Here is a 16,389-nt window from a genome sequence, read left to right on the forward strand (position 1 = left end):
CATCTAATAAAATAATCAAATCAAAGCTTAAAATTTTGAAAATAAAAATAAAAACAAAACAGAAACACCAAAGAAAAGTTTTTCTATTCTTCCATATTTAGTGTTCATCAAAATCATGTTGCTTCGATTGAACATGAAACTCTTTTCATTTATAGATAAGAAAAAAATTGTGAATAATTTCTACTAATTGTTGTCCATAAAATTTATAGTCTTTACTTCAATTTAGCCAATGCTAAAATAAAGCAAAAGGATCAAAAAAGAAGACTAAGAAAAATATGGTAATAGTTATTAACAAAAAATTAATTTATACAACAAATAGATTTTCATTCGTCGTTATAAAATATATACATATTTACATGGGGAAATTTCATGTTTACACTTTCTTTCATACCACAATTCAATTATACCACTAGTATGGGGACATTTTCATAAATACACTATTCATTAATGAGCAAAAGACAATATTACCCTTATCTTTATCTTCTCCTCAATCATCGATTTCTTCATCTTTCTCTTTCGGCGATCGATCTTTTCCTTCGTCGGTGGACTAAGGTGCTCCGTCGAATCAAAAGTAGCTGGATCGTAATTGGTTAGAGATTTCTCCGATCATTTCTTTTTCTTCTTCAGTTTTTGTTTTGGTTTTCTGAAACTCCGGTGATAGCCGATGCGAGGAATATCACCGATGCGAGAAATGAGTGATGATTTCGAGTTTTGAGATAACATGATTGATAACAGGTCAAGTGTCTCCTCTTCAGAATGAGGTTTAGCTAACTCGATTCAGATTGATTCCAAAACTAGGATATCTGCATCTTCTAGAGTGATGATAAGTGCATGATCAGTGGGAACAAGAGCGACATATGACGAGCCATATGACTCTGATGGTGAGGAGACAGCTGACACTGAATGGGACGAGAAGGGACGCAACATCATCTCTCACATATACATTTCTTACAGAAACTTCATAACATCTATTCAGTTTGGTTACTTGAATAGCGAAGATGATGAAGCTCTGACCCTCTCTATGAAGTTTGGTCCCTCTGAGGGACACAGCTTTCGAGCTGTAAGTTTTGTATTCGTAGAAAACATTTCTTTTTCTCTTAGTAAGCTCATGTGAAGTTAAGTCTCTGAACCTCTGATGCAGGTCATACTGAAACAAGATGAATATGTGACTGGACTGAGTGGAGTACATGGATATGGAATGCGTGATGGAATAAAAAGTTTGACATTTCACACTAACTGTGGGGAGCACGAACCGATTGGAAGTGTGAATGATAACTCTGCGATTGGTTTCAAGATAGATATTGATCCAGGAATACGTGATAGACGCGAGTTTGGTGGTTTGTTCGGGTCTTACAGTAAGAATAATCTTTCATCGGTTGGTATCTATGTGAGCCCCATTGCTAGGTATGACATGGTGGCTAAGCGTGAAAACATTGGACCTCCAAGACTTTGTCCTTCAACAGTTGTTGTCTGGTTCAGTTTGTTGTTTAGTTTTCTCTGAAATAAAGTAATGTATCATTGTCATCTTTCTATTTTTAATAAAGAATATTCTATTATGGATCTAGTAACATCCAACTGCTATTATGGTTTATAAACAATTTATAATTTATAAGGGCTTATAAAGGTATATAAATAATTTATAAGGGTTTACAAAAACAATTTATAAAGTTCATACACCATTATAAAGGATTATGAAACAATTTATAAGGTAAGTAACATTATTTGTAAGAGTCTATAAACCATTTATAAAGACTTATAAAACAAGTTATAAAAATCTATAAACCATGTATAAATGTTTATTAAAAAGTAATGAAAGTTTATAAATAATCTATAAGGAGTATGTACACTATCAATAAGGGTTTATATAGGTGTAGAAACCAATTATAAGGTCTCTATATTATTTATAAAAATATGTAGCCATTTATAAAGGCTTGTAAAACAATTGATAAGAGTATGTAAAATAATTTATAAGAATTTATAAGGGTATGTAAATAATTAATAAGGATTTATAAAAGTTTTAAAAACAATATGTAAATTTTATAAATCATTTATAAGGGTTTATAAATTATTTATAAAGAATCTAGACCATTCAACATCAACCTAACCAAGAGCTTATAAAACCTTGTATCAACCATCTATAAGAGCTTATAAAACCTTGTATCAACCATCTATAAAGTTTATAAAACACACACATATATATATATATATATATATATTTATATAACTATTTATAAAGGTTTATAAAACTATTTAAAAGGGTTTATAAAACTATTTACAAGAACTTATAAGCTATTTATAAGAGTTTATACATTTATTTATAAGTGTTTATAAACTAATTTACAAGTTTTAGAAATCTATTTATAAGAGTTTATAAATCTATTTATAAGGGCTTATTCCAAAGATTATAATAATTTAATAATCTTGATAACACAATTTATAAGAGTTTATAAATCAATTTATAAATCAGTTAGAAGAGTTTATAGATCATTTATAAATTCTTACAAAGATTATAAGTAAATCTTTATGAAAGTATTTATAATGTTTATAATTTTCCTATAAATTTTTGAAAATTATTTATAATTATTTACAAAATCATTTTCTAACCAAAAGCATCATTATTATATGTGTAATTATAGGATTCATAAATCATTTTGCAATGATTTATATCATCTTATAAGGGTTTATAAGAACATTTTTGTTTGTGTCGATGGGTTTAGGACATATTTATAAGAGTTGATCAAATATATATGAAATATAAATCTATTTATAAGGGTTTATTCAAAAGATTATAAAAATTAAATAATCTTCATTACACAATTTATAAGAGTTTATAAATCAATTTAGAAGTGTTTTTAAGGATCATACAAGCCACTCTTTATGACCCTGAAGGCCATCAAGATTCAAGGTTTTGACAGCGACAGTAAGGCCAGTGCCAGGCTTAACAGGCGCAGTTCCGTTCTCCTCCATCCATCCTTTAAAGACGCAACCAAAGCCACTTTCTCCGAGAAGACTTTCGGGTCTGAAATTTCTAGTAGCTAACTTGAGATCAAGGAAAGTAAACTGCTTGAGATGAGAATACATCTTAAGCTCTCCACTGATCATAAGAGTGGAGAAAGAGCTTAAGCTTCCCCTGTAACTCAGAGTTCTAAAATCACTCAGTAGTGATACGAACACCAAGGCAGTAAAGACTCTTGGGCACTTCCTCAGCAGCAATCTGAGCATACTTAGCACTTTTCTCAGTAACAGAACTCATCCGCCCTTCCAAAGACTGAATAGTAGCCTTGAGCCTCATGATCATAGTGGCGCTGCCTTAATGATCATACTTGGTCCAATCTCTATTGGCATCCTCTTTGTTCTGTAGAAGAGACAAAACAACTAGAGGTGAACATCAAAACCAATCCGCAATTTCATAAAAAATACACAGAAATAAGAGTAAATGTATACATTTACCTTTCTGAGAGCTCCTCATATTCTTTGGCATCACAATGAGAACCTGTACCAAGATCAGACACAAATCTAGTTTAAGTTTCGATAGAGAGATGAAAGTAGAACCAACAAAAAAAAACCCAAAAAGAGGTACCTTTGCAGTTTTCTTCATCACTCTCCTGCTATGACTCTAACTCTGAACCAGAACTTGACTTAAGCATCCAGAACTCTGAATCATTGGAGTCAGTTTCTTCCTTAATGCGTATGTGTTTGTTAGTTACTTGTATTTTCTCGGTCTTTCCGCTTGACAAATCACACCAGAGTTTGAAAATTACAAATTCAGACACAACCAACAAACACAATACACCACAGGTCATTCTGATTAAGGTTATCGGAGCAGATGATGTGAAGAAGATGAAGGCAAAGCTCAGTGGTGAGACTTCACGATGGTGACAGGGCATGCAACGTTGTTGACAATATGGTTGCTAACACTTCCCATTATCATCCTGTAGAAGGAAAAAGAAACAAGAATTGTCATCACAATATGTGTAAACCAATTGAGGAATTGAAGGAATCTCTTTTTTTCTATTTACCTCTCAAGGCCACCAAGGCTTGAGAGAGGGATATGATCAACAGCTTCACATATCTTCTCACGAGGATCTCCCCAATATATCTTCATCACTACTGTAAGTCTGTAATCTGCTCATGTTTCTAAACAACAGTTAGATCCTTCTTCATTTAACAGAAGCACCAAACACTCGTTGTAAAAGAAAATTTTCATTCACATAGATTGATCATAGTTTATGGACTATCCAGACGAAAAGGTTTTTTTATAGACTACTCGTGCAACTACTATACTAGTGTGATGAGAGAGATCCATCCTTAAAGAGGGAAAACAAGAAGCTTTACCGATTTTTGCCTAGCGGCGGTGTTGGCAATGTCAAGGGTTTCAGCATCTGGCTTCAAACCATACTTCTTCATCACGGAAGCTTCAGAGAACTCACTCAGAGGAAACAACGCTGAAAACGTTACAACGGAAAAACAGAGTCAAACAAAAAGAAAATCATTGTAAAGAAACACTTTGAGTTCAAGCCAGAACTCTGAAAAACAACCAATATGACGAGGAGCAAAATTGGTTATCATCATGTGTCAGAGACGATGATCAACTACTTAGTGAAAACAAAATCTTCCGAGTTATTTAAACAAGCAAATAGGTAGACAAGAACCAAGTCAAACTATCTTTCTGAGAAACTTCCCATAAATTTCATAGATAAATATTTATAAGGTTTTATAAGGCTTTCCTTCCCACAAACTGATTTGTGAGAAACCACGCTAAAATTAAACAACGATATGATGATCACCATCAATTTTCTGGTCACCTTTGTTAGCTTCGTCACAGAGATCGTCAGCTTCTTCGGATCTGGCCGGAGAATTCGTCAATGTTGTCGGATCTGGCCGGAGAACACGTCAGCGTCGTCCGATCTGGCCAGAGAACTCGTTAGTGTCGTCGGATCTGGCCGGAGAACTCGTCAGCGTCGTCCGATCTGGCCGGAGAACTCGTCGTTGCCGGATTTGATGACATTAAAGTTGAATCTGAGAAATCATGGAGAAGAATGAGAATAGTTTTAAGTTTAATTACTTAAGGGTATAGTGGTATTTTACCTATTAAAATTTTAATGGTAAAATTGGTTAGTGTAAAGTTGAAAAGTGGTATTAGAAAAGTGGTATTAGTGGCAATTTCCCTATTTACATGTTTCTACTTTTGATCAGTTTTGTTTGGTTTATTCGGTTTAATCGGTTATAAACCAAACTATATCCAAATCCTACGGTTTTTAAAACCACATCCATTTGGTTTGTATGGTATATCCCAAAACCAAACCATATTGTATATTTCGGTTCGGTTTGGTACAGTTCGGTTTTACCATATTGAACAACCCTCATATACTATACCAATCGAAAGAGTTTATATTGGTTGAAGGAAGTTAAAATGTTTATATTGATATAAAAAGTTATAGTTGATATTGGGGCATGTAATCCATAAGTTCAAATTAATATTCTGATAGCAAGTGTTGCTAATGGCACCAAGAACAACCAGTGGAATCATAACCTTATCTCAAAAATACAAGGGTAATCATGGCAATGATTGTCTGTGTTTCTAGCCATAATGGTTCTTAAACCACCATCAACTATCAACATATTGCAAGTTAAGATAATGTTTTAAATGGATTTCAGTGGTGTTCTCTTTGATGGCTTTGTTGATTCGGACTGTTGTGACGCCTAGATTCGATTATTCGAGCTGGTATATTCTGATGTACTTACATGGTAATCAAGATTAGAATGACATGCCTTGTATTGACTTTTGGTGCAACCCATTGTCTAATGTCAACCACCCTTTTCTCTGGATATTATAACAAAAAGAAAAAAGAAAACCAGAAACATAACCAAAGCCTAATTCATCATCAATAATGTTACAAATTCACAATAGGGTCTCGGTTCGGTTACGAAACTAGTTAAATTACGGTTTAAGACCCATACGAAACCTAACCGGATAAAAACGAAACTCGTCCCTGACACTTTGACCGGGTCAATTCCCGACTAATCAGAGATTTGGATTTCCCCATAATCTCAACTCTCCTCGCCTAGCTCATTCGTGATGTCATCACGAACCGGAGAAGGCGACGGCGTGTAAAACGGCGGCGAAGCACACGGAGTAGAAAACGGCGTAGTCTCGTCGTGATTATATTCACTAGAGTCAACCTCGTCGTCGTGTTGATCCGTCACGACAGAACCCTCTTCCAGTTCGTCGTCTCTCACATGATCGTCGACTGATACGCTTCCACGTGGCTCCATATCTGCCGTCCTATGATCACTCTCGCTGGTAGAGTCTTCAGCTATGGTAAACAGAGTCTCCGACGGACCGGAAAGTAAATCCTCTCCCGTGGTTGACCACTTTGACGCCACGTCATCGGCCGGCGGTGCAGCGGTGGGAAGAGGTGGAGCGGTGGCGGATCCTATCCGGAACTGTTTGTTTTCTACACAAAAGAGGAAGAAGTAGAGAAGCTCCTTCGACGGCGGTGGTGTCGCCGTCGGGTCTCCGCCGCGGGAGGAAAACACGTCGAGCTCTGATCCTCCGGAGATACTCCGCCGACGAAACCGCCGTTTCCACCATAAAACGTAGGCGAGCTGGGCCGTGACTGCCGTTAGACACAACGCGAATACAGCTACGAGTGCGGTTGCGGTTTGGCTTAAACCCATTCTCGTGATAGCGAGACAGAGCAGGAGAAGAACAGGAACTCGAGATTATGGGTTTGTGTTTTAGAGATAAGAACAGAGACTCGAGAGGGTAATTTTGTAAATTATTACTCCCTCCGTTTTTTAATATAAGTCGTTTTACAGCTATGCACGTAGATTAAGAAAACCATTAATTTCTTATATTTTCTAAACAAAAACATCATTAATTATTTACCTAACCACAATTCAACCAATAGAAAAATAGAAGATATATTACTATTGGTCATACAACATTAATTATTAATAAATTTTACATAGAAAACCGAAAACGACATATAATTTGGAACAAAAAAGTTTCTCTAAAACGACTTATAATAAAAAACGGAGGGAGTATAAATGATTGTACAGTTGAAGTGTCACATCGGGAAAGAGTTGCCGGGTAGTTTCCGGTTAGAGAGATCATTAATAGTCAAAAGCAATTGGAGTTCTAACTTTCTATAGTTTTGTTTTTGTTGATAATACACAGATAGTGACTTACAAAGCAGATGCTATGTAATTGCTCGTGAATTAGAAGAGGGAGCAATCAATTTCAAAGACCATGTGATTCTCTGACATCTAGAGCTTTGGGCTATTTGGTTATAAAAAAGCCCAAACAATTGTTAACTATTATCATGTTAACATCATTGACATTGTTGTGGTTTGCGATTACATCAATTTTTGTTTCATGTATATTCAGATATTGTCGTCGGTAACAACTAGCAACCAGCTATCAGATATCACTATTACTGTTGGTTTTGATGTTGATTCAGTTTGATATTAGATTGGTCGATATAGTTTATTATTGTACTAGATGATTTCCCGCGATATTATATAAATATTATTTACAACTTATTTTTGTATATATTTTAAATTTATAATAATTTTAATAAAATAAATTTATTGATAAAAAGTTGAAAGAGAAGTTGTGATTGGTTGATAATGGAAGAATAACATTAAATCTTATTACATTATATTAATCATCTTAACATATGCATCTCAAAAAAAAACTACAATATATGTATGATTTATGATATATATATATATAATTGTATCTACTATTTATGTCAAATTTAGAAAATAGTAAATTTGAAAAGGTTTATACTAATGGATCAAGTAAAATATTTATAATTCTATCCCAATCATTATTTCTATTTATTTAATAAAATTTAAATAATAGTATAAATTTAAATTGATGACTCATTAATCAAAATCATAAGAGCATGGTAAATAACCAAATTATCTAAAATCATGTAGAACATGACAAATAAGCCAATTCACTTCTCAAATAATAGTATAGAATAGAATAAATATATAGATTGTTTATTTTGATGTATCTGTCATTGATTGTTGCTGATTATTGTTGTGTCGCTTGCTTGATTATAGCTACCATATAATTTTAAGTTTGAATTTCAAATATAAGAAAATTATAAAACTTATTTGTATGCATACAGGGTACACCAATATATACATATATGAATTTTATACCGATTTTATATAACAAAGACATTCAGTTTAGTTCTTGTTTTCTATGTATATTTTTAATTAGAATGAAAAACATTGCATTATTCAATTTTTTTTTTTCATTATTCAAATTCTTCATTTATGATATAGGCAAATGAACTCTAAGAAATGTGTGTACAAGAGTTATTAGGCCATTAGCGTTGATAAGAGATTCTATTAAATCTTTACAACAAATTTCTTTTGTTTTTAATCATAATAAACTCGCTGAGAACTGCCTGATGCTGATGGCTTTAGGCCCTTGTCTCATCAAGAGATATGGACTTGGGCTATGTGGACTATGAAGTTCTTTTAGGCCATATCAGCTCCCGGTTGAATAAAACTAAATCTACAGTTAGTTGGAGATCACTGGTTGAATAAAACTAAAGCGCAGTCAGTTGGATTCATGTATTGCTCACATTCTAAGAGCATGTTTAATTGGGGGGGGGGGGGGGGGGGTAAGCTTTTTTAATCAAAAATTAAAAGGCGGTTTTTTATATTCCGTTAAGAACCCCACCCTAAGAACCCCCACTAAACATGCTCTAAGACCATGATTAATCCTAGTATCTTACCTGGAGTTTTTAGTTTCGGCTAATAAATGGTTTTTTGCTTTTAAATAAGAGATACAAGAGATATCTCTTAGTCGAAAAATGTAAAAAAAAATGTCAAATCATGAGTTAAGAATCTCAAATAAGAGACTAGAGTTAATCATGCTCTAACAAACGACTTGTACAGTTGTGCTTTCTCCCTTTTCTTATCAACACAAAACAAAAGCTATCAAGAGGACAAAAGCTAGTGTGTTTTATTGCTTTGTTAAAGATAAAAAGCGAATTCTGTTGAAATAAAAGTTTAGGTGTCTAATGACTTAATGCCCCATCATTAAGCTTTTTTAGTCAAAAATTAAAAGGCGGTATTTTATATTCCGTTAAGAACCCCACCCTAAGAACCCCCCCCCCCACTAAACATGCTCTAAGACCATGATTAATCCTAGTATCTTACCTGGAGTTTTTAGTTTCGGCTAATAAATGGTTTTTTGCTTTTAAATAAGAGATACAAGAGATATCTCTTAGTCGAAAAGTGTAAAAAAAAATGTCAAATCATGAGTTAAGAATCTCAAATAAAAGACTAGAGTTAATCATGCTCTAACAAACGATTTGTACAGTTGTGCTTTCTCCCTTTTCTTATCAACACAAAACAAAAGCTATCAAGAGGACAAAAGCTAGTGTGTTTTATTGCTTTGTTAAAGATAAAAAGCGAATTCTGTTGAAATAAAAGTTTAGGTGTCTAATGACTTAATGCCCCATCACAAGGCTCTTAAAAGCTTAAAACTCCAAAAGCAGAGAGGTAGAATTTAGCTTTTTACTCTCTTTTTCTCTTGTGCTTTAAAAGGGTCACCCACTTTATGGAAATTTAGTAAATAAATTTACCATATACTTTTCCAGTATCATGCTTAACTTTATCTCCCTTCCTGCTTTTGAGGATAAACTTTAGATTCCATGCATGAAGTGATGGATAGATTTACACAAATGCGCATACATATCATATTCATTTATCTAATTTGCAGATATATAAATGTGTATATCTTTGTTGTATATGCACATGGATGTTTCCTTCAAGTCGTATGATTCAAATAATCAGGAAATGTTATCATTTATTCAATTTATATATTAGTATATCAGGTTTCTTTTCTTAGGAATGGACTATATATGCAGTGGGTAAGTAACTAAAAAGGTTTTGCTAGTCATATGTGGACTATTATATTTCTATTATTACTTTTAATTGTTTGGTGATCATGTATGCATATTAGCAGGTAAGCCGGTTAAAAAGAAGGATCATGGGTTTAGTAAAATCCTAAATTATATTCCAAATATTAAAGCACTGTAAAAACACATAACCAACTAAAAACCTTGAAATTTGGTTAACACGAAATATTAATATAAAGGTGGACAAACTATCAAAAACATCCGGTCTACAATCTGATATCCAGTCACACACATTATAAACTTCTTGGTATCTCAACCTGAATTAAGATGAGTAATGTTATATGAGATTAACACCATATATCCATCTAATGCTTTATCAAAAACAATGATCATATATTACTTATAATGATATTTTGTTGATGTCCCCATAGATTTGTTCTTGTATGTAAATGCGATGTCCTGTTCTTTATTCTTTATGTTGCTATGGAAGTAAACATTCAAAAAATAATAATATAAACATTCGAACAATGCAACACATTTTATTTAATTATTATATCGGTTGATTCAATCGGCTTCAAATAAAAAATGCATTTAATGTTATAGAATAACTTAGCTATCATACTGTCTAAACCATATTTAAAATGTATAGCGACTAATATAAATATTTTATTATTAGATTATCATGTAAACCGTCTGGGTTGAAACCTAAATTAGACCGACCAAGTGACAAAAACTTTGTCATTAATAAAAATTAAATTTAGGACATACGGATTTATACGTGCCCTAAATTAACCTTTACCACTACACTACCAGCTACTTGGTTAACAATGCAATGAATAACATGTTAATCAAAATTTGAAACGAATATACATCGATATTGATAAGTATTCACGTGCATTCCAATTTCATGCTGATATCCAATATTATAAACAACTCGTTCGGATACAAGTTATCAATGAATTTAGAATATCCGTTCTTTCTCCATCATACGCAGCATATCCTTCTTTGTGAAAAGAGATCATTTGACAAAAGTGTTCCATTAATATTATAATCCTCGATTTAAAAGAGGTACATAGAGCTACCCAAAACTTGTAAGTTTGAAAGAAAACTAAACTCGTAAAAAGGAAAAAGAGAAATAGAGAAAAGCAGGTTAAGATTATAAAGGTGGTGGCTTCTTCCTTTCTCCTTGGAAAAAATAAAAGAAAAGATGGAATGAAACAGATGGGCAATAAAGTTTGTGGAGATCTGTAATATCAATCAAGTTGTCTTGGATTCTAAAGGTAACAATGACCAATTTTGGCTGCTTTACACTAAGACATATTACGGGTTAATTATGGGTTGTCTAGTTCATATTCCGTATGTGATATTTTCGTTGAATGTAGAATTATTCCCTTTACGAAGAACTTTGCAACACCCCTTATATATGTATGTTATGAGAGTGGGACTTTGGATTTTAGGGACTTCACTTAAAATTATTATACAAAAATCATAATTGTATAGTAAAATTACATCTGATAATTATAAAGTAAATAATCCTGAAAATAATTAATTAATTTTTATATATTATAATGTATAAACTATATATAATTCCTAAATTATAAAATATGCAATTCCATAATAATGTATTATTTTCATATAAATTTTTTCTATATTAATAACTTATACATAACGATATATAACTTTTTCTTAAGTGGGGGTCTCATGAAGTGAAAATGAGAGTAAACTGCTTTGTGATAAAATTAAGGAAAATTAATTATGTATTAAGTAATTAGCATATTGTTGCTTTGCATATTTTGCATGTTCTTTCTTCTAGATTAAGCGTTCTTTCTTCTGGCTTAAGTTTTGTTAATCTACTTTTCTTTTTGTTAGTAGCAAAATAAAAAGGCAGATAATATAGCACGCAGTGCCAGGAGACAAACGTCTTTCGTCGCTCACATGGATCAATATCTCCCAGTCTGGTTTACAGAGTCAAGTCTGTAAAGTTGTTGACAAAAGAAATGAAATGTTATTATCAGAATTAAAACAAAAGAACCCTATAATTTGGAACTTGCATGACAGTGAATTGAACTAAAAAGATGAAATCTTGTATGCAAGTAAAGATTGATATGCATGAAATAGTGGTAGTAGATAGTACGCTCATCTCTTAGACTAAACGTTTTTTTTTTTTAATTTACCAGCATGGCTAACACCAGTGACGGAGGCAGGATAATCATAGGGGTCAAGTAAAAAAAAGTTCATAAAATGTTGTAGCCAAGTAAAAATTGGTCATTGTTACCTTTAGAATCATAATTTCTGCAGCTTCTAAAAAGTTCCTAGCCAAGTAAAAAAAAAAGTTGTAGAAAGTACACGGTTAACCCACAAAGTATTGTCTCAAAAACAAATAACGAATGATGTAAATCGATTATCTGATGATCATGTTTATAAAATGGGCTACGTTGCATGCACATATGCATGACCGTCATGTTGATGAACACTCAAAATGAAACCGTGCATCCACAGCTTCAAGCAAGCCAATCTCATCACAATCGTCATCGTCAAGAGATAGGTTAAGATCGAGTGCGACGCAAGTAACGACGTTCTTGTCCTCAGATTGATCTGAACCGTCCGATTTCTGATTAAGCGCAGGGGAACAAGCTCTTGATCTTGAGCTGAATCTTTCACAACTCAAGATCACAATCGCATCTCTAAGAGATGCTTCTTCACCACTCGAGTTACAAACTCTTCCTCTCTCAATAGCTCTCTTGAACCCCATTTGAGACAAATAATCAGCTTGCTCTATATCTTCCACTAAGAACACTCTCTTTGGATCAGACGAAACAGCTTCAGAGAATCTCTCAATATAACTCCAGTTATGTTCATCTCTCGACCTCTTGTTCCTCACATCTTCTGTGGTGTCTGATCTTTTAGATGAGAAACTGCTTAAACAGATTGAGACAAAGCTGTCATTGGATCCGAACACGAGTTTAGCTAACTCTCTAGCGATCTTCTCTTTAGCTTCTACATCAAGACCTTGAAATAACATCCATGTATCTTCTTTTATATCATTGTTTCCGTTGATCTTTCTTGTAGTAGATCCCGACCTGCATTTCAAGACTGTTTTTGCAATCTCTGAGATTATATCCTCCTGCCATGGTACCTTGCTATGCAAGGCATCACATATTGTTGCTAGGTTTTCAGCATTCATCTCTTTAAACCTGGAAGAGGCATGTTCCACCTCCATTCCATCGCTCAAAGAAGCTGCTGAGATAATCGTTTTTTGCTCATCATGTTCTGGAATAAACAGTCTTAAGTGGGATGCATCAGGGGTCACAGAATCTTGAGGATGATACTTGTTTGTCTCGATCACGGGCCAATCAAGATGGTGGAGAGTGCTCAAAGGTTGAATGGAACTAGAAAATGAAGAAGTAGGGGAAGAGAGTGTGAGTATTTCTAGAGATGGTTTCTTGTGATTTGAATCACAGATTGTGCTCCACTTAAATACAAGTCCGTTTAAAGAATCTGAATCCTGCCAAGTCCAAAAATCAAACATAGACGCTCGTAAAAGAAGAAAATGAGAAATGTGAATTTTGATTTGGTGTTGTTATACAACTCACAGTGTGACTATTTTGATTCTCCTTCTTGTATTGTTGAAGCCACGCCGGTAAACCTGGAGAGGTTACATTACTATTGTTGCATTGCAAGAACCGAGCTTCGGCTTCAAACTTGACAGAACATTCCTCACATAAGTTTAGCTGCTCCTCTAATCCATGCAGCTGTAGGGGTAAGTTCTCTGATTCCTTGACTTCAAGCTCACTGCATGATGATTAGTCAGAGATTGTTAAATTTGATTTAATATCTAATCTAAACTGAAATGAAATAACATGTTTTCTCGAAACTTTCTTTAATAATTTTCACAAGAAAGCAGATAAAATTATACAATAAATAATATAAAAAGGTACAAAATAAAGCAAAAACACTATAGGTAAATTTCGAAAAGAGACAAAACAGTTGAGAAGACTTTACCTGTCGGAGACGAGACTCAAGCGGAGGCTACTACTAGTTGTCGGAATCGTGAGAGTAGTGAGACACCAAAGGGACTCAAGCGAGGGTTGACCAAACTTGCATCTCACGTAAGTCTCTGAACTCGCGAGACCTAATAACCAAAACCTTCCATGCTCTCCCATGAGCAAACCATGAGCCAGCTTCCCAATCTCCATAACCATATGCTCCACAACACCGTAGTTGTTGGTATTATTTGTTCTAGACTCTACGAACCAGTTTAGATCTCCAAGATTTAGAATCACTCCTTTTCCGACACAGCTCTTCACGAGTGTCTTCAACTCCTCTAGCTTACGGTCCACGTCTAATCTACTTGGTTGTCCTAACGATGAGAACGACAAAGTTATAAACTTCACGTCTTTTAAAGCTTCGGGCACATCATTTTTGTCAACTTTCTCCATCACTGCTCTCACAACTTTGTCAGCAGTGGCTAAACACTCTCCCACGATCACAAAGTTTCTTCTCTTTTTATCGACTAGACTGTCTATAACGGTCATGACATCCTCGTTACTGGCTGGAGTTAACATGAGTTTGTTCGAAGAAATTGTTTTGGAGCAAACCTCTAAAGAAACAGCTTGTTCGACCTTGCTTTTGACTTGAGGACTCGAGAAACCAGCCTCTCTCATCACTCTACTAACGCTAGGATCATCGAGAATGGATATTATGAGCTGCTCCACTTCAATCTTGACTGCTATAATCGGTTGCTGCTGGCCCTCGATTGATCCACGTCTCTGGTGAGCCTGCGCGCGTTTGAAAGCGGCACCGAGAGCGTTAGAGATAGAAGGGAAAGGGGACGTTGGAACCCCTAACATAGGACTCCCTGTGGAGGTCGGGAGACGGTTTAGAGCCACGTTGAAGCAGAGCTCTAGGGCTCTGCATTGAAGAGGGTGCGTGTGAGATTGGAGACAAGCTGTTCTGAGTAAACCAGTGGGAGCAGAGAGCATGGTGCTAGCCACATGGAGAGGTGTGACTTGAGCATGTCCTCTTCTTCTAGCTAAGACCATGGCTTGTTTCACCACGTTTGCAGCCTCAGGCGTGAGGGCTTGCTCCACCGTGCAGCCTCCAGCTCGCATGGTGACACAAACACCTTAACGGAACACAAGGTGGGGAATAGTACTAGCTAGTACTGAGAAGTGAGAGGTCCACGGTAAAGGTTTCAAGGTTCTTCTCTTCTTTCTATTTACCTTGGAAATGAAAGCACCCAAAGAAAAAAGTCTATTCACTGTTTTTAGATTTTGAAGGTGGGGCTGTCTTAAACCTAAGAGCAGGTAAGGAAAGAGAGAGAGATCAAGGGAGCAGGTGGAGAGAAAGGTCTTCAGTATATGAGGAAGAGGAGGATGTGTGCATGCCTTTCTTGTGTGAGGCGAAATTCGAGGGATTTTTAGGGTCTAAAGTGGATTTTGTAGTGTAAAGTGGAATGCATGTGATGACAAAGCAGTGTCAAAACACTCAGCTTTGCCCTTATATTCTTTTCTTTCTCATCAAATTTCACAAAAAAAAAGATGTAATGGGTACTGGAGTTTAGTGGGTCTCTCTCTTTTCTGCAAAGTGTATCACTTATTCAGAAAAGAACCAAATTAAAGACGCAAATCATCATTCACTTATATGATACATAAATAATTAATAATATCCCCAATAACACTAGTAGAAAATATTTGGAATATAATCACTCTCTCCTTTTGGCACCTTGAAGCTAGCTACTACTAGCCAAGTCCCAGCACTTTTCAAACAACAGTGAGATTTAGTCAAGTAATCTCAACTCAGGATCACATGTTAAGCAACAAGGTAGGAGCCACAAACATATTTTTTCTAAGAATATTTTTGGTTTTACTCAAGTTAACATAGTTTAATAAGTGCTGCATGTAACCAGTTAAGAGAAAATGTATGAATAGTTTTCCTACCTTATTCTAAAGTATCAGAAGTTATCAATATACAATAAATATATGCAATGTCAAATTATGTTCCAAGAGATACATATAGATATAGTCCACTGATCATCCGCCTGACCGATATGGACGCATGAGAAGTCTTCAAGAGTATTATGTTTCTTTCATCCAACTAAGTATGATCACCAGTTTGGTCTTTGTATATTTTCTTTTCTTTTATTTGTGCATGGTATTTAGAAACTCAACCCCCCTAAAAGATCAAAACACTAAAAAGTAACTCAAACCATCTGACCCATCACAGACTTTATATATATAGTGCATCATTCGCTTTCGTTACTTTCATAAAAGTGGGTAGCTTTTGGACCATAATTTTCATTTTAAAAACGAGAGAGAAGAAGAAACGAAGGTGTTTTGAACAAGAAAAAGATTAAACGAAAGCACACAAGCCAGCATCTTGGTGGGGACAGTCTCTGTTTCTGCTATCAACACGACCAATCATTTTCATGTGCCTTACGAAATCAAAGTTTCAGGTCAGTAACAGGAGTTCACAGAATAAAAAAAAAACACAA

General features: G+C 34.6%; 2 protein-coding genes and 1 pseudogene across 2 annotated transcripts; 1 reads left to right on the plus strand and 2 right to left on the minus strand.

Moving 5' to 3' along the window:
• Nucleotides 1–721: 721 nt before the first annotated feature.
• On the plus strand, nucleotides 722–3,182 carry LOC106363503 (annotated as a pseudogene).
• A 2,572-nt stretch (nucleotides 3,183–5,754) lies between these two features.
• LOC106367952 lies at nucleotides 5,755–6,820 on the minus strand. Its single transcript, XM_022691087.2, has one exon. The coding sequence runs from the start codon at nucleotides 6,679–6,681 to the stop codon at nucleotides 6,052–6,054; it is 630 nt and encodes a 209-aa protein (XP_022546808.2). The 5' UTR covers nucleotides 6,682–6,820; the 3' UTR covers nucleotides 5,755–6,051.
• Nucleotides 6,821–12,138: 5,318 nt separating this feature from the next.
• On the minus strand, nucleotides 12,139–15,301 carry LOC106367951 (protein SMAX1-LIKE 3-like). Its single transcript, XM_048741090.1, has 3 exons — nucleotides 13,899–15,301; nucleotides 13,490–13,688; nucleotides 12,139–13,401 (listed from the first exon to the last, which is right to left on the minus strand). Exons 1-3 carry the CDS (start codon nucleotides 15,005–15,007, stop codon nucleotides 12,355–12,357), a joined length of 2,355 nt encoding a protein of 784 aa, XP_048597047.1. The 5' UTR covers nucleotides 15,008–15,301; the 3' UTR covers nucleotides 12,139–12,354.
• Nucleotides 15,302–16,389: the final 1,088 nt, after the last annotated feature.

Source organism: Brassica napus, chromosome A9 (assembly GCF_020379485.1).
Source record: "Brassica napus cultivar Da-Ae chromosome A9, Da-Ae, whole genome shotgun sequence".
NCBI lineage: Eukaryota > Viridiplantae > Streptophyta > Magnoliopsida > Brassicales > Brassicaceae > Brassica > Brassica napus.

Bases quoted from the DNA above. Each gene is read 5' to 3' on its own strand.
- LOC106367952 (XM_022691087.2), bottom strand. From the start codon at position 6,681: ATGGGTTTAAGCCAAACCGCAACCGCACTCGTAGCTGTATTCGCGTTG.
- LOC106367951 (XM_048741090.1), bottom strand. From the start codon at position 15,007: ATGCGAGCTGGAGGCTGCACGGTGGAGCAAGCCCTCACGCCTGAGGCT. The intron at 13,689-13,898 runs GTAAAGTCTTCT...ATCATCATGCAG, and splicing joins TTGAGTCTCGTCTCCGACAG to TGAGCTTGAAGTCAAGGAAT. The intron at 13,402-13,489 runs GTGAGTTGTATA...TGGACTTGGCAG, and splicing joins AGAATCAAAATAGTCACACT to GATTCAGATTCTTTAAACGG.